Source organism: Tachyglossus aculeatus, chromosome 6, assembly GCF_015852505.1.
Source record: "Tachyglossus aculeatus isolate mTacAcu1 chromosome 6, mTacAcu1.pri, whole genome shotgun sequence".
Lineage (NCBI taxonomy): Eukaryota > Metazoa > Chordata > Mammalia > Monotremata > Tachyglossidae > Tachyglossus > Tachyglossus aculeatus.
Window position 1 is genome coordinate 35,164,169 of NC_052071.1, and position 22,735 is coordinate 35,186,903.

Sequence of the window (22,735 nt, forward strand, 5' to 3'; positions counted from 1 at the left end):
CATCATCATCAATCGTATTTATTGAGCGCTTACTATGTGCAGAGCACTGTACTAAGCGCTTGGGAAGTACAAATTGGCAACATATAGAGACAGTCCCTACCCAACAGTGGGCTCACAGTCTAAAAGGACAAGCAATTAGAACGGTGCTTTGCACATAGTAAGCGCTTAATCAATCAATCAATCAATCGTATTTATTGAGCGCTTACTATGTGCAGAGCACTGTACTAAGCGCTTGGGAAGTACAAATTGGCAACACATAGAGACAGTCCCTACCCAACAGTGGGCTCACAGTCTAAAAGGGGGAGACAGAGAACAGAGCCAAACATACCAACAAAATAAAATAAATAGGATAGAAATGTACAAGTAAAATAAATAAATAAATAGAGTAATGAATATGTACAACCATATATACATATATACAGGTGCTGACAAATGCCAACAATGCCAACATTATTATTATTATTATTATACGGCGAGGCGAGGCGAGGAGGCCTCAGGCAAGATGGCGGGCGGGCGGTGAGGTAGAGTCGCCTCAGCGGCGGCCATCTTGGCTGTGGGCGCGCGCGGGCGGAGGGCGGCGGGCCTCCATGCCCCCCGACCGCCGTCGGCTCCGCCACGGCCCCCTCAGACGCGGCCATCTTGCCGGGGGGGCGGCAGCGGGGCCCCCGGGGCCGGTGGCAGCCGTTGAGGAGGAAGGGGTCGGACCGCCGGAAGTGGAAGGGGCCCACAAGGGCCGGCCATATCGCCCGCAGGCCCTCGGCCCCTGAGCCAACAAAAGGACCACCCTCGCCGGACCCCCTGCAATGGTGAGGACGGCTGCGGACCCCCGAGGACACGAGGGGGGTGGGGGGAATAATAATAACAATAATAACAATAATAATAATAATAATAGCATTTGCTAAGCGCCTGCTGTGTGCCCAGCACTGTTCATTCATTCATTCCCCTTTTAGACTGTGAGCCCACTGTTGGGTAGGGACCGTCTCTATATGTTGCCAACTTGGACTTCCCAAGCGCTTAGTACAGTGCTCTGCACACAGTAAGCGCTCAATAAATACGATTGATGATGATGATGATTCCATCGTATCTATATATGTTTGTACATATTTATTACTCTATTTATTTCCAAGCACTGTTCCTTCATTCATTCAATCGTATGTATATATGTTTGTACATATTTATGACTCTATTTATGTAAATGCGCCTGCTGTGTGCCAAGCACTGTTCATTCATTCAATCGTAAGTATATATGTTTGTGCATATTTATTACTCTATTTATTTCCAAGCACTGTTCATTCATTCAATCGTATGTATATATGTTTGTACGTATTTATTACTGTTTATTTAAATACGCCTGCTGTGTGCCAAGCGCTGTTCATCCATTCATTCAATCGTATGTATATATGTTTGTACGTATTTATTACTCTGTTTCCAAGCACTGTTCATTCTTCCCCACAGCACCTGTATATATGTATATATGTTTGTACATATTTATTACTCTATTTTTTTATTTTACTTGTACGTATCTTGTATTGGGTTGGGTAGGGACTGTCTCTAGATGTTGCCGACTTGTACTTCCCAAGCGCTTAGTACAGTGCTCTGCACACAGTAAGCGCTCAATAAATACGATTGATGATGATGATTCAATCATATCTATATATGTTTGTACATATTTATTACTCTATTTCCAAGCACTGTTCCTTCATTCAATCGTATGTATATATGTTTGTACATATTTATTACTCTATTTATTTATTTAAAGGCGCCTGCTGTGTGCCAAGCACTGTTCATTCAATCAATCGTGTATATATATGTTTGTGCATATTTATTACTCTATTTCCAAGCACTGTTCATTCATTCATCCAGTCGTGGCTCAGTGGAAAGAACCTGGGCTTTGGAGTCACAGGTCATGGGTTCAAATCCCGGCTCTGCCACTTGTCAGGTGTGTGACTCTGGGCGAGTCACTTCAGTTCTCTGGGCCTCAGTTCCCTCATCTGTAAAATGAGGATTAAAACTGTGAGGCCCCCCCCACCGTGGGACAACCTGATCACCTTGTAATCTCCCCAGCGCTTAGAACAGTGCTTTGCACATAGTAAGCGCTTAGTAAATGCCATTATTATTATTATTATTATTATTATATATGTTTGTACATATTTAGTACTCTATTTCCAAGCACTGTTCCTTCATTCATTCAATCGTATGTATATATGTTTGTACATATTTATGACTCTAAATGCGCCTGCTGTGTGCCAAGCACTGTTCATTCAATCGTAAGTATATATGTTTGTGCATATTTATTACTCTATTTCCAAGCACTGTTCATTCATTCAATCGTATGTATATATGTTTGTACGTATTTATTACTCTGTTTATTTATTTAAATGCGCCTGCTGTGTGCCAAGCTCTGTTCATTCATTCATTCAATCGTATGTATATGTTTGTACATATTTATTACTCTATTTCCAAGCACTGTTCATTCTTCCCCACAGCACCTGTATATATGTATATATGTTTGTACATATTTATTACTCTATTTTTTTATTTTACTTGTACATATCTTCTATTTATTGGGTTGGGTAGGGACTGTCTGTAGATGTTGCCGACTTGTACTTCCCAAGCGCATAGTACAGTGCTCTGCACACAGTAAGTGCTCAATAAATACGATTGATGATGATGATGATGATTCAATCATATCTATATATGTTTGTACATATTTATTACTCTATTTCCAAGCACTGTTCCTTCATTCATTCAGTCGTATGTATATATGTTTGTACATATTTATTACTCTATTTATTTAAAGGCGCCTGCTGTGTGCCAAGCACTGTTCATTCATTCATTCAATCGTGTGTGTATATATGTTTGTGCATATTTATTACTCTATTTCCAAGCACTGTTCATTCATTCATCCAGTCGTGGCTCAGTGGAAAGAACCTGGGCTTTGGAGTCACTGGTCATGGGTTCAAATGCTGGCTCTGCCACTTGTCAGCTGTGTGACTCTGGGCGAGTCACTTCACTTCCCTGGGCCTCAGTTCCCTCATCTGTAAAATGATTAAAACTGTGAGCCCCCCCCCGTGGGACAACCTGATCACCTTGTAATCTCCCCAGCGCTTAGAACAGTGCTTTGCACATAGTGAGTGCTTAATAAATGCCATTATTATTATTATTATTATATATGTTTGTACATATTTAGTACTCTATTTATTTCCAAGCACTGTTCCTTCATTCAATCATATGTATATATGTTTGTACATATTTATTACTCTATTTATTTAAATGCGCCTGCTGTGTGCCAAGCACTGTTCATTCATTCAATCGTAAGTATGTATGTTTGTGCATATTTATTACTCTATTTATTTCCAAGCACTGTTCATTCATTCAATCGTATGTATATATGTTTGTACATATTTATTACTCTATTTAAATGCGCCTGCTGTGTGCTAAGCACTGTTCATTCATTCATTCAATCGTATGTATATATGTTTGTACATATTTATTACTCTATTTCCAAGCACTGTTCATTCTTCCCCACAGCACCTGTATATATGTATATATGTTTGTACATATTTATTACTCTATTTATTTCTTTATTTTACTTGTACGTATCTATTCTATTTATTTTATTTTGTTAGTATGTTTGGTTTTGTTCTCTGTCTCCCCCTTTTAGACTGTGAGCCCACTGTTGGGTAGGGACTGTCTCTATGTGTTGCCAATTTGTACTTCCCAAGCGCTTAGTTCAGTGCTGTGCACATAGTAAGCGCTCAATAAATACGATTGATGATGATGATGATATATATATGTTTGTGCATATTTATTACTCTATTTCCAAGCACTGTTCATTCATTCAATCGTATGTATATATGTTTGTACGTATTTATTACTCTAAATGCGCCTGCTGTGTGCCAAGCGTCATCATCGTCATCATCATCATCAATCGTATTTATTGAGCGCTTACTGTGTGCAGAGCACTGGACTAAGTGCTTGGGAAGTCCAAGTTGGCAACATCTAGAGACGGTCCCTACCCAACAGTGGGCTCACAGTCTAAAAGGGGGAGACAGAGAACAAAACCAAACATACTAACAAAATAAAATAAATAGAATAGATAGGTACAAGTAAAATAAATAAATAGAGTAATAAATATGTACAAACATATATACATATATACAGGTGCTGTGGGGAAGGGAAGGAGGTAAGATGGGGGGATGTTTGTACATATTTTTTACTCTATTTAAATGCGCCTGCTGTGTGCCAAGCACTGTTCATTCATTCATTCAATCGTATGTATATATGTTTGTACATATTTATTACTCTAAATGCGCCTGCTGTGTGCCAAGCACTGTTCATTCACTCATTCAATCATATGTATATATGTTTGTTCCTCTCCCCCTCGTCCCCCTCTCCATCCCCCCATCTTACCTCCTTCCCTTCCCCACAGCACCTGTATATATGTTTGTACATATTTATTACTCTATTTTTTTATTTTACTTGTACATATCTATTCTATTTATTTTATTTTGTTAGTATGTTTGGTTTTGTTCTCTGTCTCCCCCTTTTAGACTGTGAGCCCACTGTTGGGTAGGGACTGTCTCTATATGTTGCCAACTTGGACTTCCCAAGCGCTTAGTACAGTGCTCTGCACACAGTAAGCGCTCAATAAATACGATTGATGATGATGATGATATGTTTGTACATATTTATTACTCTATTTCCAAGCACTGTTCATTCATTCATTCAATCGTATGTATATATGTTTGTACATATTTATTGCTCTATTTATTTAAGTGCGCCTGCTGTGTGCCAAGCACTGTTCATTCATTCATTCGATCGTATGTATATATGTTTGTGCATATTTATTACTCTATTTCCAAGCACTGTCATTCATTCAATCGTATGTATATGTTTGTCCATATTTATTACTCTATTTAAGTGCGCCTGCTGTGTGCCAAGCACTGTTCATTCATTCATTCAATCGTATGTATATATGTTTGTTCCTCTCCCCCTCATCCCCCTCTCCATCCCCCACATCTTACCTCCTTCCCTTCCCCACAGCACCTGTATATATGTATATATGTTTGTACATATTTATTACTCTATTTATTTTTTAATTTTACTTGTACATATCTATTCTATTTATTTTATTTTGTTAGTATGTTTGGTTTTGTTCTCTGTCTCCCCCTTTTAGACTGTGAGCCCACTGTTGGGTAGGGACTGTCTCTATATGTTGCCAACTTGTAGTTCCCAAGCGCTTAGTACAGTGCTCTGCACACAGTAAGCGCTAAGTAAATACGATTGATTGATTGATTCATTCATTCAATCGTATGTATATATGTTTGTGCATATTTATTACTCTGTTTATTTCCAAGCACTTTTCACTCATTCATTCAATCGTATGTATATATGTTTGTGCACATTTATTACTCTAAATGTGCCTGCTGTGTGTCAAGCACTGTTCATTCATTCATTCAATCGTATGTATATATGTTTGTGCATATTTATTACTCTATTTCCAAGCACTGTTCATTCATTCATTCAATCATATGTATATATGTACATATTTATTACTCTAAATGCACCTGCTGTGTGCCAAGCACTGTTCATTCATTCAATCGTATGTCTATATTTTTGTACATATTTATTACTCTATTTCCAAGCACTGCTCATTCATTCATTCAATCGTATGTATATATGTTTGTGCATATTTATTACTCTATTTCCAAGCACTGTTCATTCATTCATTCATTCATTCAATCGTATGTATATATGTTTGTACATATTTATTACTCTATTTATTTATTTAAATGCGCCTGCTGTGTGCCAAGCACTGTTCATTCATTCATTCAGTTGTATGTATATATGTTTGTACATATTTATTGCTCTATTTCCAAGCACCGTTCATTCATTCATTCAGTCGTATGTATATATGTTTGTACATATTTATTACTCTATTTATTTATCTTGTACATATCTATTCATTTTATTTTGTTAGTAGGTTTGGTTTTGTGGTCTGTCTCCCCCTTCTAGACTGTGAGCCCGCTGTTGGGTAGGGACTGCCTCTATGTGTTGCCGACTTGTACTTCCCAAGTGCTTAGTCCAGTGCTCTGCACACAGTAAGCGCTCAATAAATACGATTGATAGATTGATTCATTCAGTCGTATTTATGGAGCGCCTACTGTGTGCAGAGCACTGGACTAAGGGCTTGGGAAGTCCAAGCCCCTTCATTCATTTATTCAATCGTATTTATGGAGCGCTTACTGTGTGCGGAGCACTGGACTAAGCACTTGGGAAGTACAAGCCCCTTCCACTGTTGGGTAGGGACTGTCTCTATATGTTGCCAACTTGTACTTCCCAGTCAATAAATACGATTGATTGATTGATTCATTCATTCAATCATTTTTATGGAGCGCTTACTGTGTGCGGAGCACTGGACTAAGCGCTTGGAACGTACAAGCCCCTTCATTCATTCAGTCATATTTATGGAGTGCTTACTGTATGCGGAGCACTGGACTAAGCGCTTGGGAAGTACAAGCCCCTTCCACTGTTGGGTAGGGACTGTCTCTATATGTTGCCAACTTGTACTTCCCAAGCGCTTAGTCCAGTGCTCCGCACACAGTAAGCGCTCAATAAATACGATTGATTGATTCATTCATTCAATCGTATTTATGGAGCGCTTACTGTGTGCGAAGCACTGGACTAAGCGCTTGGGAAGTACACGGCCCTTCATGCATTCATTGTCGTATTTATGGAGCACTTACTGTGTGCAGAGCACTGGACTAAGCGCTTGGGAAGTCCAAGTTGGCAACATCTAGAGACGGACCCTGCCCAACAGTGGACTCACAGTCTAGAAGGGGAAGACAGAATCAATCAATCAATCAATTGTATTTATTGAGCGCTTACTGTGTGCAGAGCACTGGACTAAGCGCTTGGGAAGTAAAATTGGCAACATATAGAGACGGTCCCTACCCAACAGTGGGCTCACAGTCTAGAAGAGTGGGCTCACAGTCTAGAAGTCTAGAAGTTGAGAAATGTTGCCAACTTGTACTTCCCAAGCGCTTAGTACAGTGCTCTGCACACAGTAATAGCTCAATAAATACGATTGAATGAATGAATGAATGAACAAAGAAAAACATTAACAAAATAAAATAATTAGAATAAACATGTACAAATAAAATAAATAAATAATGAGCCCACTGTTGGGTAGGGACTGTCTTTATATGTTGCCAACTTGGACTTCCCAAGCGCTTAGTCCAGTGCTCTGCACACAGTAAGCGCTCAATAAATACGATTGAATGAAATGAATGAATACAAGTTGGCAACATATAGAGACGGTCCTTACCCAACAGTGGGCTCACACTGTTCTGGGGGAGGTATTAGGTGATCAGGTTGTGAGGCTCCCAAACTTCATCCCCATTTTCCAGATGAGGGAGCTGAGGCACAGAGAAGTGAAGTGACTTGCCCAATAATAATAATAATAGTGGCATTTATTAAGCGCTTACTATGTGCAAAGCACTGTTCTAAGCGCTGGGGAGGTTACAAGCTGATCAGGGTGTCCCATGGGGGGCTCACAGTCCTAATCCCCATTTTACAGATGAGGGAACTGAGGAACGGAGAAGTTAAGTGACTTGCCCAAAGTCACACAGCTGACAAGTGGCGGAGTCGGGATTTGAACCCATGATCTCTGACTCCAAAGCCCGGGCTCTTTCCACTGAGCCACGCTGCTTCTCTGTGTGCCCAATGTCACACAGCAGACAAGTGGTGGAGCCGGAATTAATAATAATAATAACAGTGATGGTATTTGTTAAGCGCTTACTATGTGCCAAGCACTGTTCTAAGCGCTGGGGAGGATACAAGGTGATCAGGTTGTCCCACTTGGGGCTCACAGTCTTAATCCCCGTTTTACAGAGGAGGGAACGGAGGCACAGAGAAGTTAGGTGACTTGCCCAAAGTCACACAGCTGACAAGTGGCGGAGTTGGGATTAGAACCCACCACCTTGGACTCCCAAGCCCGGGCTCTTGCCACTGAGCCACGCTGCTTCTCAAGTGCCGAATGGGGTCAGGGCAGACTTGGGAATAACAGATCCCACTCCCCGAGATCCTTTTAGTGTTCCTCCAGTCCTTTAGGTCAAGTCCTTCACTTGGTGCGCTTCTTAGTCCTACGCTGGATTGACTGTAAGTGGTAAATTACGGGCTCTTCAATTGTACCCCATCTTCCTCCCCGGGACGGTGCGGGTTGATTACTTGTTGGACGGCTGGCCTGAGTTCTCGTTCTGAGCATAATAAAGACGTCTCAGACCTTGCTTTGAGAAACTGTTGGTCTGGGCAGGAGAGGGGCCGAGTTGGCATACAGCCACCCTACCCTCCACAGTCAATTTCTGCAGCTGCTTCCCAACAGGGGCTGATTTTCCACAGTGTGGATCGCCTAAAGCATTTTTTTCTCTCCCTCTCTGTCCCTCTGTCTTCCTGTCTTTCCCTCTCCCTCGCTTTCTTTCTTCTTTTCCCATCTCTTCCTCTCTTTCCCTCTCTCCTCTCCCTCTTTTTCCCTCTCTCCTCTCCCTCTTTTTCCCTCTCTCCTCTCCCTCTTTTTCCCTCTCTCCTCTCCCTCTTTTTCCCTCTCTCCTCTCCCTCTTTTTCCCTCTCTCCTCTCCCTCTTTTTCCCTCTCTCCCTCTTTTTCCCCTCTCTCCTCTCCCTTTTTCCCTCTCTCCCTCTTTTTCCCTCTCTCCTCTCCCTCTTTTTCCCTCTCTCCTCTCCCTTTTTCCCTCCTCATCTCCCTCTTTTTCCCTCTCCTCTCCCTTTTCCCTCCTCCTCTCCCTCTTTTTCCCTCTCCTCCCTTTTTCCCACCTCCTCACCCTCTTTTTCCCTCTCCCCTCTCCCTCTTTTTCCCTCTCTCCTCTCCCTCTTTTTCCCCCCTCCTCTCCCTCTTTTTCCCCCCTCCTCTCCCTCTTTTCCCCCCTCCTCTCCCTTTCCCCCCCTCCTCTCCCTCTTTTCCCCCCTCCTCTCCCTCTTTTCCCCCTCCTCTCCCTCTTTTCCCCCCTCCTCTCCCTCTTTTCCCCCCTCCTCTCCCTCTTTTTCCCCCTCCTCTCCCTCTTTTTCCCCCTCCTCTCCCTCTTTTTCCCCCTTTCCTCTCCCTCTTTTTCCCCTCTCTCCTCTCCCTCTTTTTCCCCTCTCTCCTCTCCCTTTTTCCCCTCTCCCCTCTCCCTCTTTCCCTCTCTCCTCTCCTTCCCTCTCTCCTCTCCCTCTTTCCCCTCTCTTTTCTCCCTCTTTTCCCTCTCTCTTCCCATTCTCTCTCCTTTCTCTTTCTTTTGCTTCCCTCTCCTTACCATAGGCATTTCCCTGCTCTTAATTCCTCCCCAGAGAGTGGGCAGAGACTGGGAGAAGAAAGGAAATTCAAATTAGTCTATGTTGCTGCTTTTTCGCAGCTTTAGTCTAGTAAAAGGCTGGAGGAGGAATCAATCAATTTATTAAGCATTCGGTGTTTGCAGAGAGCCCAGTACTAGAACCCAAGAAGGAGAAGAGATGGTCCCTCTTCTCAAGGAACTTTCAATTTAATGAGTGGGGGGAACTAATTTCTAAAATGAGGTTTTTGTGAATTTTTAATTGGCCAGGCTCCTCTTCTCTCCATGGATAAATCAAGAAGTGACTGTATAGTTGAAAATAAGTGAGTCAGGCATGCTGCTGGTTGAGGAGGTAACTGGGGGAGTGGAGTTTGGGTGTGAGTTTTTAATCACCTTTCCTTTAGTTCCTTAACTTGTTGGGTTTTTAACGTTTTTCTACTCCACTCCTTCACTCTCTACAAGTGTCACTCCTATATCCTTTTTTTGTTGCCGTTCTTTGTTTTGTTGAATCTCGATTTTGCTTTTCCCCTGGTTTTCACAAGAAAGTGGAAGAGACGTCCCGATCTTTCCTAAGCCACCCCAAGGTTCATACGTGTCTGCTGCCTCTGAGATCTGAGAGATTTTTTTCCATGACCTACCAATTCCCGTTCTTCCCTCTAGTCACTTTACAATGTGGACACGTGGGGACCGGGCAAGAGAATGGGTCGGGAGAAACCATTTGCCACAAAAATAACCCAAGGCCACGTGCTGCAGTTGGTAGAATACACTTTTCTCATCTTAACCATTAGTGTCTGAGCAGTGCTCACCCTGAGTGGTCAGGGGCCAGAAAAGGTGCAATACTGTATTCACAGGCCCAGTGAGCAAGTATGCAAAAGATTCTCTCTTGATGTCACGCAGATTCACGGATCCAATCTCAGTAAGAGCAGCACTTTCGAATTGAAGGGCAGGTCTCTCATCCAGCAGGGTTTCTCGGAGGGGCAGACCGAAGCCGCTGTGGGAGGGATGGAGGCAGAAGTTAGTTCTGAAGCGGGAAAAAGGGTGGGTGGGGAATAGTTCTGAGCAGATTTCTTCTTCTCTTGCCTGCATTGCTCATTTCCCTCCTCCTTGTTCCATTCAGGACAGTGAATTTTCCGACCAAGAGATGGTGGCACTCGGGGAAGAGGCCAAGTCGGAGAATGGAGAGAATGCCCCCATCTACTGCATCTGCCGCAAGCCAGACATTAACTGCTTCATGATGTAAGACGCTCCTGGTTTGGGGCTCAGCATGACTGAGGGGACAGACTCGGGGCCTGGAGTGGAACAGAATGAATCGGGGTGTACGGTGTGGGTTCTGCCTAAGACCCACAGGGCCTGGGCCTGGTCCAACTTGAGGTCTCGATCCCAGATTTGAGAAGTTTCGGGCTTACGGGACCCGCGGCTATAAGAGACGAGGGCTGAAAAGTCTGGCGTCCTAGGGAGAACGGCCAAGGATTGCAGAGCCGGAGCTCGGGTGGGAATACTGGGGGCCTGAGCCGAACCCCGGTGAAGATGGGAAGCGAGGGGCAGAGCTCCAATCTCAGGAGTCATTTCTCTCTTCCAGCGGCTGTGACAACTGCAACGAATGGTTCCACGGTGACTGCATCAACATCACGGAGAAGATGGCCAAGGCCATCCGGGAGTGGTACTGCCTGCAGTGCCGAGGTGATGACCTCGAGGGGCTGAAGGGAAGGGGGACGCACGGCCGTCCCTTTTCCGCCAGTCTCATTCTCTCGTGCTCTTTGACAGAGAAGGACCCAAACTTGGAAATCAAGTACCGGCACAAAAAGGCCAAGGAGAAGGAGAGGGAAAGCGAACGGGACCGGGAGGAGTGCAGGAAGAAGGCGGCTCAGGAACTGGCTCTAGAGCAAAGGCGGGCAGGAACCAAGGGCTTCGTCACTTCCCCCAAACCTGGGCGGGATGGCAGTAACCAGGTGAAAGGGCAGGAGGGTGTGGGAGGAATAGGGACAGCATCCAGGCGAGGGGTCGGAGGACTGTAGGGAGGGGAGCAAGCCGTGGGCTGCTTTCCTAGAAGCATGGCGCTCTCTCCCCGGGAAGGGGGGACCCGACGAGGGAGCCGGGAGAAGCGAAGCTCATTTCTCTCTGACCGCCCCCCCGTCACCCCAGCAGCAGCAGATCAAAAGGTCGGCCCGCATGTGCGGGGAGTGCGAGGCGTGTCGCCGCACTGAGGACTGCGGCCATTGTGACTTCTGCCGAGACATGAAGAAATTCGGGGGCCCCAATAAGATCCGCCAGAAGTGTCGCCTGCGCCAGTGCCAGCTCCGGGCCAGGGTGAGCATGGGAAAGGTGGGAAGAGGGGGACGGACAGAGGCCCAGAGCAGACGGGTGAGGGCATACTGAAGGTACGGTGTTAAGGATCACTGGGTACCGGTTCCGGACTGGTCCGCTCACCCGCCTGCTCTGGGCGGTGCCGAGTGAGACTGACCCTCCCGATTTTGTTCCTCTTTTTTACAGGAATCCTATAAATACTTCCCTGCAGCGGTGAGTCCAGATCCCGGCGGAAAAGTGGGAAGAAGGGACCCTGGAGGTGGGGATGGAGACAGAGGGTGCTGCCCTGTGTGTGTCTTAGGCAACCACCTTGGGTGGTCTGAGCAGGGGCCTTGGTTCTGAAGAGATGTTTCCCGATCCTTTGCCCTCACTTCGGCTCCTGCCTCCTCTCGAGCTCCGAGTCCGCTCCCTCCCCCCGCCCGCTTCCGGCTCCAGTCCCCCGGAGCCGCCACCCCTTACTCCCCTCCTTTCCTAAGCCCACCTTGTGTTGGCCCAGAAGATGCTGCGAGTTCGGGAGGATGAGCTACAGATGCTGAAAGAGCAGTCGGAGACGGCCGCCACCCCGGAGCCTCTGTCCGACGACGATCTGCCCCTGGACCCCGACCTCTACCAGGATTTCTGCGCTGGAGCCTTTGACGACCAGAATCTAGTGAGGGGGGTCAAAGAAGGGAGGACGGGGCAGTGGAGTGGCGGGTTCGGGCCCCAGCTCTTTACCCGATGCCCGGGCGGACTCACTGGGCAGACTCCTGCCCGCCGCGCCCCCCAACTGGCTAAGTCCTGCGGTGGGAGCCCCCTCAGCTGTAGTTTTTGGGGGGCAGCGTTTCATGATCTCTCCCGCCTGGCTCCCCAGCCCTGGCTGAGCGACCCCGAGGACGCCCCCTTCCTGGATCCCGTGCTGCGGAAGCGAGCGGTGAAAGTGAAGCACGTCAAGCGGCGGGAGAAGAAGTCTGACAAGAAAGTGAGCGACGGGGGAGTGGGCCTGGGGGAAGGCTCCGTACTCAGTCTTCCGTCCCCATCTCTTTCCCTCTTTCTGCCGGGCCGGTGACCCCCAGGTAACGGGGAAACAAAGGGTGTTGAGGAACCAAGGCCCCTCCCCTCCTCCCTCAGAAAGAAGAGAAGTACAAGCGGCACCGACAGAAGCAGAAGCACAAAGACAAATGGAAACACCCCGAGAGGGCAGACCCCAAGGATCCCACTTCCCTGCCTCAGTGCCTGGGCCCTAGCTGCATCCAGCCCGCTCAGCCGGGCTCCAAGTATTGCTCCGATGACTGTGGCATGAAGCTCGCTGCCAAGTAAGGGCCCGGCCTGATTCCCCGAGGGCGGGTCATCCCTGGGCCCAAACCCCCTCCCTTCTCCCTCTGTCCCCGACCCTTTCCCTCACCCGTAGGTGGGTATGAATGGATGTAGGTATGACTCCACCCCCTCCCACCCTCCCACCATTTTTTTTTTTAACTGGTATTTGTTAGTCGCTTACTATGTGCCAGGCACTGTCCTAACCCCTAATCAGATAGGACACAGTCCCTATCCCACATAGGCCTCACCATCTTAATCCCCATTTTACAGATGAGGTAACTGAGGGACGGAGAGGGTGTGACTTGTCCAGAGTCACACAGCGGACAAGTGGCAGAACCCAGGTCATAATTATAATAATAATGATGACATTTATGAAGCGCATACTACGTGCACTGTTCTAAAGCGCTGGGGAGGTTACAAGGTGATCAGGTTGTCCCACGGGGGGCTCACAGTCTTCATCCCCATTTTACAGATGAGGTAACTGAGGGACAGAGAGGGTGTGACTTGTCCAGAGTCACACAGCGGACAAGCGGCAGAACCCAGGTCATAATTATAATAATAATGATGACATTTATGAAGCGCATACTGCGTGCACTGTTCTAAAGCGCTGGGGAGGTTACAAGGTGATCAGGTTGTCCCACGGGGGGCTCACAGTCTTCATCCCCATTTTCCAGATGAGGGCACTGAGGCCCAGAGAAGTGAAGTGACTTGCCCAAAGTCACACGGCTGACAATTGGCAGGGGCGGGATTTGAACCTCTGACTCCGAAGCCCGGGCTCTTTCCACTGAGCCACGCTGCTTCCCTGAATCCCGCCCCAACTCCTCCTCTGGGCACCAGCTATCCCTTCTTATCGTCTTGATCCAGTCAGTCCCCGAAAAGCAAGGCGTACCCACCTGCAGGGTTCCGTTTTCTTCGAATATCCCGGGGACCTGCTGCTCAGCTGAGCCCTCCCTACCGTCCCGTCTCTTTTCATCCCTGCCCCACGTTACTGACCTCTGCTCCCCGGCCCCTGACGTCCCCTCCCTCGCCCCCATCAGCCGCATCTACGAGATCCTGCCCCAGCGTATCCAGCAGTGGCAGCAGAGCCCGTGCATTGCCGAGGAGCACGGCAAGAAGCTGCTGGAGCGGATCCGCCGGGAGCAGCAGGGGGCCCGGACCCGGCTGCAGGACATGGAGCGCCGCTTCCATGAGCTGGAGGCGGTCATCCTGCGGGCCAAGCAGCAGGCCGTGCGCGAAGATGAAGAGGTCAAGAGCCGAGGGGCTTGGAAAGCCCGGGGGGGAGGGGGCGCGGGGAGGCGGGGAGGGAAGCTAGGTGGGGAGTGCAGGGGTCTGGGAAGCAGGAGCGAGGCCTGGGGGAAATCCCACAACGAGGCGCAAGGTCCGAGGAAAGTCGAGCGAGCGGTTCTCGCCCGTGCCGGGGGACGAGGACGTTCACATCTCCTTCCTCTCCCCACGCTCAGACTGTCGAGGGAGACAGTGAGGACACTGATCTACAGATTTTCTGCGTCTCCTGTGGCCACCCCATCAACCCCAAAGTGGCCCTGCGCCACATGGAGCGCTGCTATGCCAAGGTACCTAGAAACGGGAAACCGAGCAAGCCTGGACAGGGGGGCTCGAGGCGGGGCGACTGCCGGGGCTTCTCCTCCGCCCCTCACCCTGTCCCTCCTTGCCTCCCCAGTACGAGAGTCAGACATCCTTCGGCTCCATGTACCCAACCCGTATTGAGGGGTGAGTGTGCGCCCTGGGGGAGGGACGTCGGGCCCTGAGCAGCCGAGCGGGAGGGAGGGAGGGGCAGTGGTAATCGAGGAAACTTCTTGAAGAAACTAGGGCTCAAACTATGATTTAAAGACAGCGGGGCGACCAGTCCATGAGTATGCTCCTTATGGGCAGAGAACGTGTCTGCTTATTCTGGTGTATCGTACTCTCCCAAGGGTTTGGTCCCTGCTCCGCACGTGGTAAGCCCTCAGTAATCAATCAGCTGATTGATTGCCGAGTAGGGTGTAGCTTAGGAAGGTTCCCAGGATGGCCTGAAGGCAAGGGACGGTGAGCTCGGCAGGACCAGAAGGTGGGATCTGAAGTTCACCGAGAGATGGGAGCAAGCAAGTACGTGGGAAGATGGGAAAGCTACAGTTAGGAGTTCGGATCTGATCCACCGGGTGATGGACAGCAGACACTGTAGAGCAGGGAGAAGCTGCGTGACACGGAACGTGATCTTAGCTGCAGTGTGGGACTCAGAGGGGGACTGGACCAGTGTGTGGCGGCTGGGGGGAGTAGGGAGGGGAAGGAGGAAAGCAGGCTAGGCCAGGCAAGAGATTCGAGGCCTCAACGAGAGATTGAGCAGAGAGAAATGGACAGGACACAGGAGATGCTGGAAAGAAACTAAATGGATAGATTACAGGCCTGATTCTTGGTGCTGTCCATATTAATGGGGAATGAGTCGGAGGTGGTAGCAGTACATCCACAGACTCCATCATCATCCGTCAGTCGGGGGGCAGACCCTCTTGATGGGAGAGAACGAGGAAGGGGTAGGGCAGGGGTGTACTCTTCCCCGGCTGACTGCCTTCCTCCCCTCAATATCTCCAGGGCAACCCGGCTCTTCTGCGATGTTTACAACCCCCAGAGTAAGACCTACTGCAAACGACTGCAGGTCCTCTGCCCTGAGCACTCTCGTGACCCCAAGGTAAGTCCAGGGGGAGAAGAGGGAGACCCTCGTCGTGGGGAGGGGCAGGAGGACGGCTGGGGACCTGAAAGAGAAGGGGAGGGATGGGATGATAGGAGACAAAGATTCAAGAGAGGCTAAAGTGGGCGTGGGGGTGGAATAATTCAGGCACGAGTCTTGGTACAGGAGTAAAGTTTGGGGTCCGCTGCCCTTCCCTCCCTGTCACCTCTCCGTCGTGATTTCAGGGATGGAAAAGAGTGGGAGCGGGGGGAGTTCGTGACCCAGTTGCTCCCGGGACTTGTAATCCCGTGGCTTAGAGCAGAAGCGTTACTCGATCGCCCCGCTCCCAGGGCGTATCAGTCAGGCAGTTGGTGGGATTTATTTGAGCGGGCGCTCGGAGTCCTGAACCAGAAATTTCATCATCATCATCAATCGTATTTATTGAGCGCTTACCGTGTGCAGAGCACTGTGCTAAGCGCTTGGGAAGTCCAAGTTGGCAACATATAGAGACAGTCCCTACCCAACAGTGGGCTCACAGTCTAAAAGGGGGAGACAGAGAACAAAACCAAACATACTAACAAACTAAAATAAATAGAATAGATATGTACAAGTAAAATAAATAGAGTAATAAGTACGTACAAACATATATACAGGTGCTGTGGGGAAGGGAAGGAGGTAAGATGGGGGGGATGGAGAGGAGAGTCCAGGGGCTTAGGCGGCCATTCCAGCTCTCACAGAGGTCCTCGCAGCTACCTCAGCGGCTCCTAAAGAAAGTTGGTCTCAGTCCCAAGCAGATGGGAGCCGGGCACCAGCGAGAGGCGTGGGCAGCACCGACTTTAGGGTGCCCGGCTCTGTGACCCTGACTTCTGTCTGCCGCTCCAGGTGCCTGCGGACGAGGTCTGTGGCTGCCCGCTGGTGAGGGACGTCTTTGAGCTGACCGGAGACTTTTGCCGGGTGCCCAAGAGGCAGTGCAATCGGCATTACTGCTGGGAAAAGCTTCGCCGGGCAGAAGTGGACCTGGAGCGCGTGCGCGTGGTATAACCGAGCCCCAGGAGGACCGGGGGACGGGCCGTCTGGAACGCGTGGTGTCGTCTAAAGCGACGGCCGGGACGGGGAGCGTTCCTTAAGCGCCCTGGGGGTCAGAGGAGCCCTCGCCTCGGGACTCGGAGCCCCGTGTCCCCGTGCCGCCACCGCAGATGGTTTTCCCCGTGAAGGTCGGGGAAGAAGGAGGGCTTGACGGTTCCCCTCTCCCCATTGTCCCCTGCAGTGGTATAAGCTGGACGAGCTGTTCGAGCAGGAGCGCAACGTGCGGATGGCAATGACCAATCGAGCCGGCCTGCTGGCCCTGATGTTGCACCAGACCATCCAGCATGACCCACTGACCACAGATCTCCGCACCAGCACTGACCGCTGAGCCACACTACCTCTGCCTGTACACTGGTAAGGCTGGCCCTGGGGGAAGGTCCTCCCATCCCAGCAGAGCGAGCACAGCCGCGCCCCTCCCTCTCCCCAACAGTGCCTGGGGCCGGGAGGATGTTGGGGTTGCCCACACTCCTGAGTTCTTCAGGGGACGGGGTCCATCTTGGACTTTTAGACTGTGAGCCCACTGTTGGGTAGGGACTGTCTCTATACGTTGCCAATTCGTACTTCCCAAGCGCTTAGTACAGTGCTCTGCACACAGTAAGCGCTCAATAAATACGGTTGATGATGATGACGACTCCAAACCTGTGGCCCCAAGTTGGACAGGGCCCATAACGCCCTAAAGCCGTAGCTGAATTTGGGCCTGGCTGGGGAGACTATTAGAACGAGATACTATTAGAATTGCTGAGAAGCAGCGTGGCTCAGTGGAAAGAGCCCGGGCGTTGGAGTCGGAGGTCATGGGTTCGAATCCCGACTCCACCACGTGTCTGCTGTGTGATCTCGGGCCAGTCACTTCACTTCTCTGGGCCTCAGTTACCTCATCTGTAAAATGGGAATTAAGACTGTGAGCCCCACATGGGACAACCTGATCACCCTGTATCCTCCCCAGCGCTTAGAACAGTGCTTTGCATGTAGTAAGCGCTTCACAAATGCCAATTATTATGATCTTTCAGACCGTGAGCCCACTGTTGGGTAGGGACTGTCTCTATAAGTTGCCAATTTGTGCTTCCCAAGCGCTTAGTACAGTGCTCTGCACACAGTAAGCGCTCAATAAATACGATTGATGATGAGTATTTATTAAGCAGTGCAAAGCCCTGCTACTGAGCACTGGGAAAAAGTCCGCAGGACTAAGACATACAGTCCCTGGCCCTTGAGGGGCTCACAATCTAAATACAAGAAGTTGGGCAAGGGACTGGAGATGGAAGCATGAGGAGAGAAGAAACAATAAAAAAAAAAATTGTAACAGTGGGAACTGGACGGATCCATGAAGTAAAAATCAAAATTAGTACGGTTCTGTAGCTAGAGTAGAGGTCCGGACTCCTCAACGACCGCCTCCAGAGCAGCCGCTGTGACTTTTCCAGCATTCTTCCGATTTTCCCACCGTGGAGTCTGTCAGTTTCCCAATAGTGGGATTTTAATCTTGAGGTATTTGGAAATACCCAAAGTCAGTAAGGCGAGCCTGATAAAGTCAAGAAACACTGGTGTTTCTACAAGCAAATCGCTTTCTTACTGATTTATTCTTTTTTTACTAGCATATGCTCCCCCAAAATACACACTCACACTCCTCCACCTCACCCCCCAACTCCTCTGGCTCTTAACTGGGCAGGCTGAGGGCACAGGTGTTGATTTAAAGCCGGGCAACCATCAAATAATATACACTTTGTATACTGTACAAGATACCCGTCTTATCTTGTGTTTCTCCGGAATTGGCTGGCACGGTTTCTGCCGACCTTTAGATGTTGCCAGCTCTGCTGGGAGTGTACCATTCTTTAGGTATAAAGAAGTGTTCTTCAGGCTATTCAGTTGTCAAAACCCCTCTGGGTACAGAAGCCATTCTTCAGATATCAGGGAGTGTTGTTCATTCATTCATTCATATTTATTGAGCGCTTACTGTGTGCAGAGCACTGTACTAAGCGCTTGGGAAGGACAGGTTGGCAACCTATAGAGGCGGTCCCTACCCAACAGCGGGCTCACAGTCTAGAAGGGGGAGACGGACGACAAAACAAAACATATTAACAAACTAAAATAAATAGAATATGTACAAATAAAATAAATAGAGCAATAAGGACGTACAAACATATACAGGTGCTGTGGGGATTCATTCATTCAATCGTATTTATTGAGCGCTTACTATGTGCAGAGCACTGTACTAAGCGCTGGGAAGTCCAAGTTGGCAACCTAGAGAGACGGTCCCTACCCGACAGCGTAGAAGGGGGAAGACGGACAACAGAACAAAACATATTAACAAAATAAATAGAATAGTCAATATGTACGAGTAAAATCAGTAGAGTAATCAACCTGTACAAACACACACGGGTGCTGTGAAATAGAATAGCAAATACGTACGAGCAAATTAGAGTAATCAATCGGTACATATGTACAATTCTGCTGTCAAACTCATTCTCCGGGGTGGGTCGGGGGAGCACAGGGGCTGGGCAGGAACACGTCACAGCATGTACAGGGATATGTATCAGTGGGATACAACAGTGGATTTCTTTCCCATCTTTTCCGGAGTCTTCCGTAGCCTTTTAGCCGCAGCACAGCCATCATCATCATCAATCATATTTATTGAGCGCTTACTATGTGCAGAGCACTGTACTAAGCGCTTGGGAAGTACAAATTGGCAACATATAGAGACGGTCCCTACCCAACAGTGGGCTCACAGTCTAAGAGGGGGAGACAGAGAACAAAACCAACATTCACAAACGTTCACGTTCGCACCTAGCTTACCCAGAGATTCTTGACAAGTCGCGAGACGGGTCGGAATCGAGGCCCCGAGGCAGAAGAGCCGGGCGAGGATTCGCGGCCGGGCCGCGGCGCTGGCCGGAGCAGCGCGGCAGTCGGGGGTACGGTCGGGTCGATCGTGTGGATTGAGGAGGGCACGTCATGGAGGCACAGCAGTGCCCCTGGAAATGAGGCTAGAGACGGCGAGGTCCTTGCGGGCAGGGGACGTGTCTAGCAATCAATCCATCAATCGTATTGATTGAGCGCTTACTGAGTGCAGAGCACTGGACTAAGCCCTTGGGAAGTCCAAGTTGGCAACATCTAGAGACAGTCCCTACCCAACGGCGGGCTCACAGTCTAAAAGGGGGAGACAGACAACAAAACCAAACATACTAACAAAATCAAATAAATAGAATAGATATGTACAAGTAAAATAGAGTAATAAATCATCATCAATCGTATTTATTGAGCGCTTACTGTGTGCAGAGCACTGGACTAAGCGCTTGGGAAGTCCAAGTTGGCAACATATGGAGACAGTCCCTACCCAACGGCGGGCTCACAGTCTAAAAGGGGGAGACAGACAACAAACCCAACATACTAACAGAATAAAATAAATAGAATGGATATATACAAGTAAAATAGAGTAATACGTCATCATCATCATCAATCATATTTATTGAGCGCTTACTGAGTGCAGAGCACTGGACTAAGCACTTGGGAAGTACAAGTTGGCAACATGTAGAGACAGTCCCTACCCAACGGTGGGCTCACAGTCTAAAAGGGGGAGACAGACAACAAAACCAAACATACTAACAAAATAAAATAAATAGAATAGATATGTACAAGTAAAATAGAGTAATAAATCATCATCATCATCAATCGTATTTATTGAGCGCTTACTGAGTGCAGAGCACTGGACTAAGCACTTGGGAAGTACAAGTTGGCAACATATAGAGACAGTCCCTACCCAGCGGTGGGCTCACAGTCTAAAAGGGGGAGACAGACAACAAAACCAAACATACTAACAAAATAAGTAGAATAGATATGTACAAGTAAAATAAATAGAGTAATAAATCATCATCATCATCAATCGTATTTATTGAGCGCTTACTGTGTGCAGAGCACTGGACTAAGCGCTTGGGAAGTACAAGTTGGCAACATATAGAGACAGTCCCTATCCAGCGGTGGGCTCACAGTCTAAAAGGGGGAGACAGAGAACAAAACCAAACATACTAAGAAAATAAAATAAATAGAATAGATATGTACAAGTAAAATAGAGTAATAAATATGTACAAACAAATAAACATATATACAGGTGCTGTGGGGAAGGGAAGGAGGTAAGATGGGGGGGTGGAGATGGGGACGAGGGGAAGAGGAAGGAAGGGGCTCAGTCTGGGAAGGCCTCCTGGAGGAGGTGAGCTCTCAGTAGGACCTTATATTGCACTCTCCCACAGTGCTTAGTATAGTATAGTAGAAGCAGAGTGGCTCAGTGGAAAGAGCACGGGCTTTGGAGCCAGAGGTCATGGGTTCGAATCCCGGCTCCGCCACCTGTCTGCTGTGTGACCTTGGGCAAGTCACTTCACTTCTCTGAGCCTCAGTTCCCTCATCTGTAAAACGGGGATTAAGACTGTGAGCCCCACGTGGGACAACCTGATCACCTTGTATCCCCCTCCAGCGCTTAGAACAGTGCTTTGCACATAGTAAGCGCTTAATAAATGCCATCATTATTACTCTGCACACATTAGGTGCTTAATCAATGGCATTGGTGGATTGAGGCTTTCGTTACCTTCGGCCATCAGGGCCCTGGGGCTAGCAGGAGGCTGGCACTTGAACAGGAGCTGGGTTCGTTTATCCAGTCGTATTTATCGAGCACTTACTGTGTGCGGAGCACTGTACTAAGCGCTCGGGAAGTACAAGTCGGCAACATAGAGACGGTCCCTTGAGGCCAGCCAGTGAATTCTAGACCTTGTAGACCTTCCCAGCTCAGCTTGGGCTGGGTGACTAACGACAGGGTTTGGGGGAAGCAGGACTCTTAAACCCATACTGATGCCAGCTGGCACGTGTAGGGACGTACTTTCTCATTTTCATTTTTCCTCCCTCCGTCCCCTCTCACCGTCTCGTTTCCTTGCAGGACCTCAGGCTGGAGGGCAACGCTCCCTGCTTCCTTCCTCCTCCGCTGCTTCCAGTTTTTTAAACACAGATTTCCCCGGGCGTCGCTCCTCACTCGAAGCCCCCGAGTGCTCCAGGAAAGCTCCCGTCAGCCCCAGCCTCCCGCACATCCCTGGTCAGCGTGGGAAGAGGATATCGCCAGCTCCGTCCGCGGGCCCGGGGTCCGGGACGGAAGCCTGGGAAGGGAAGGAGGGAGCTGAACTGCGGCATTCCCTCGCTTTCTCGTTCCCTCTTTTTAACTCCAAGACATTAGGAGCTGGGGAACTGGGGAGAACCTAGGGCCGGGGAAGCCGAGGAACTGAGGAACCCGGGGCCTTTATTATTAATAAAATTTCTTTTGACAAAAGAGCTGTGTTCCTACGGTGGGAATCGATGCTTGTGGAGAGAATTGGCCATTTCACCCCACCTCCTACTGGGCCGGAAGGATGACGGAAGGGAAGAACGTGAGGTCGGGAAGACTCCGGAGGGAAGAAGAGAACCCGATGCTCTCCTCGTTCATCCTGTTGGCAACTTCTTTCCCAAGCCCTTGGAGGCCGATCTTTGCCCCGGCCCTCTGATATCCCTGGGTCTGGGGCCTCAACAGCGTTTATTGCTTGTCTGCTGTGAGCACTTTTTGGGAACGTTCCCCAGAAGTGAGACTCGGTCGCTTTCCTCAAGAAGCTTATAATCTACTACGGGGTAGAAGGGGACACTAGGACATAACCGTGCCCCCAGCCCTCAATTGAAAATCCAGGAGTTTTGCGTGATCCAGCCATCACATCGGTCCACTAAATCGCTGAGGCAGTTAGCTCAGCTGCCCCAATCGTGGTAGGAGTGATTAAAACTAGCATTTGTTAGGCACTACTGTGTGCAGAACATTGTACTAAGCACTGAGAATACACAGGTGGGAATTAGACACAGTACCCTGGCCCTTGGGCAGTTCCACCCTGATCTCGGTTCTAAGCAGAGAAGGATCCAGGCCACGGCAGGGGACGGGGCTGATCCTGATTTCTGTCCCTCCAGATGAGGCCTATGGTTGCCTGCCCCTGAGAGTTGGCTCTGAGCGGACTGGTGACTCTTGTCAGGTGCCCCAAAGCCGCTGCTGCCGGGAAAGGCGTCGATGCGATGATAAAAAAAACA

At 48.9% G+C, this 22,735-nt stretch overlaps 1 protein-coding gene across 4 annotated transcripts; it reads left to right on the forward strand.

Moving 5' to 3' along the window:
- Positions 1–600: 600 nt before the first annotated feature.
- CXXC1 (CXXC finger protein 1) lies at positions 601–22,735 on the forward strand. Of its 4 annotated transcripts, none has more exons than XM_038748313.1 (16): positions 601–806; positions 10,445–10,563; positions 10,907–11,007; positions 11,092–11,276; positions 11,470–11,634; positions 11,818–11,844; positions 12,128–12,280; positions 12,482–12,589; positions 12,739–12,923; positions 13,962–14,169; positions 14,385–14,495; positions 14,603–14,652; positions 15,508–15,604; positions 16,466–16,618; positions 16,851–17,023; positions 21,579–22,734. In XM_038748313.1, the coding sequence occupies exons 1-15, from the start codon at positions 804–806 to the stop codon at positions 16,995–16,997; spliced, it is 1,812 nt and encodes a 603-aa protein (XP_038604241.1). In that variant the 5' UTR covers positions 601–803; the 3' UTR covers positions 16,998–17,023; positions 21,579–22,734. The 4 variants fall into 4 exon arrangements, with proteins under 4 accessions (XP_038604241.1, XP_038604237.1, XP_038604240.1 ...); XM_038748309.1 differs by lacking the exon at positions 601–806 and adding an exon at positions 9,589–9,679 and having other exon boundaries at positions 21,579–22,735; XM_038748312.1 differs by lacking the exon at positions 601–806 and adding an exon at positions 9,589–9,679 and having other exon boundaries at positions 12,131–12,280; positions 21,579–22,735.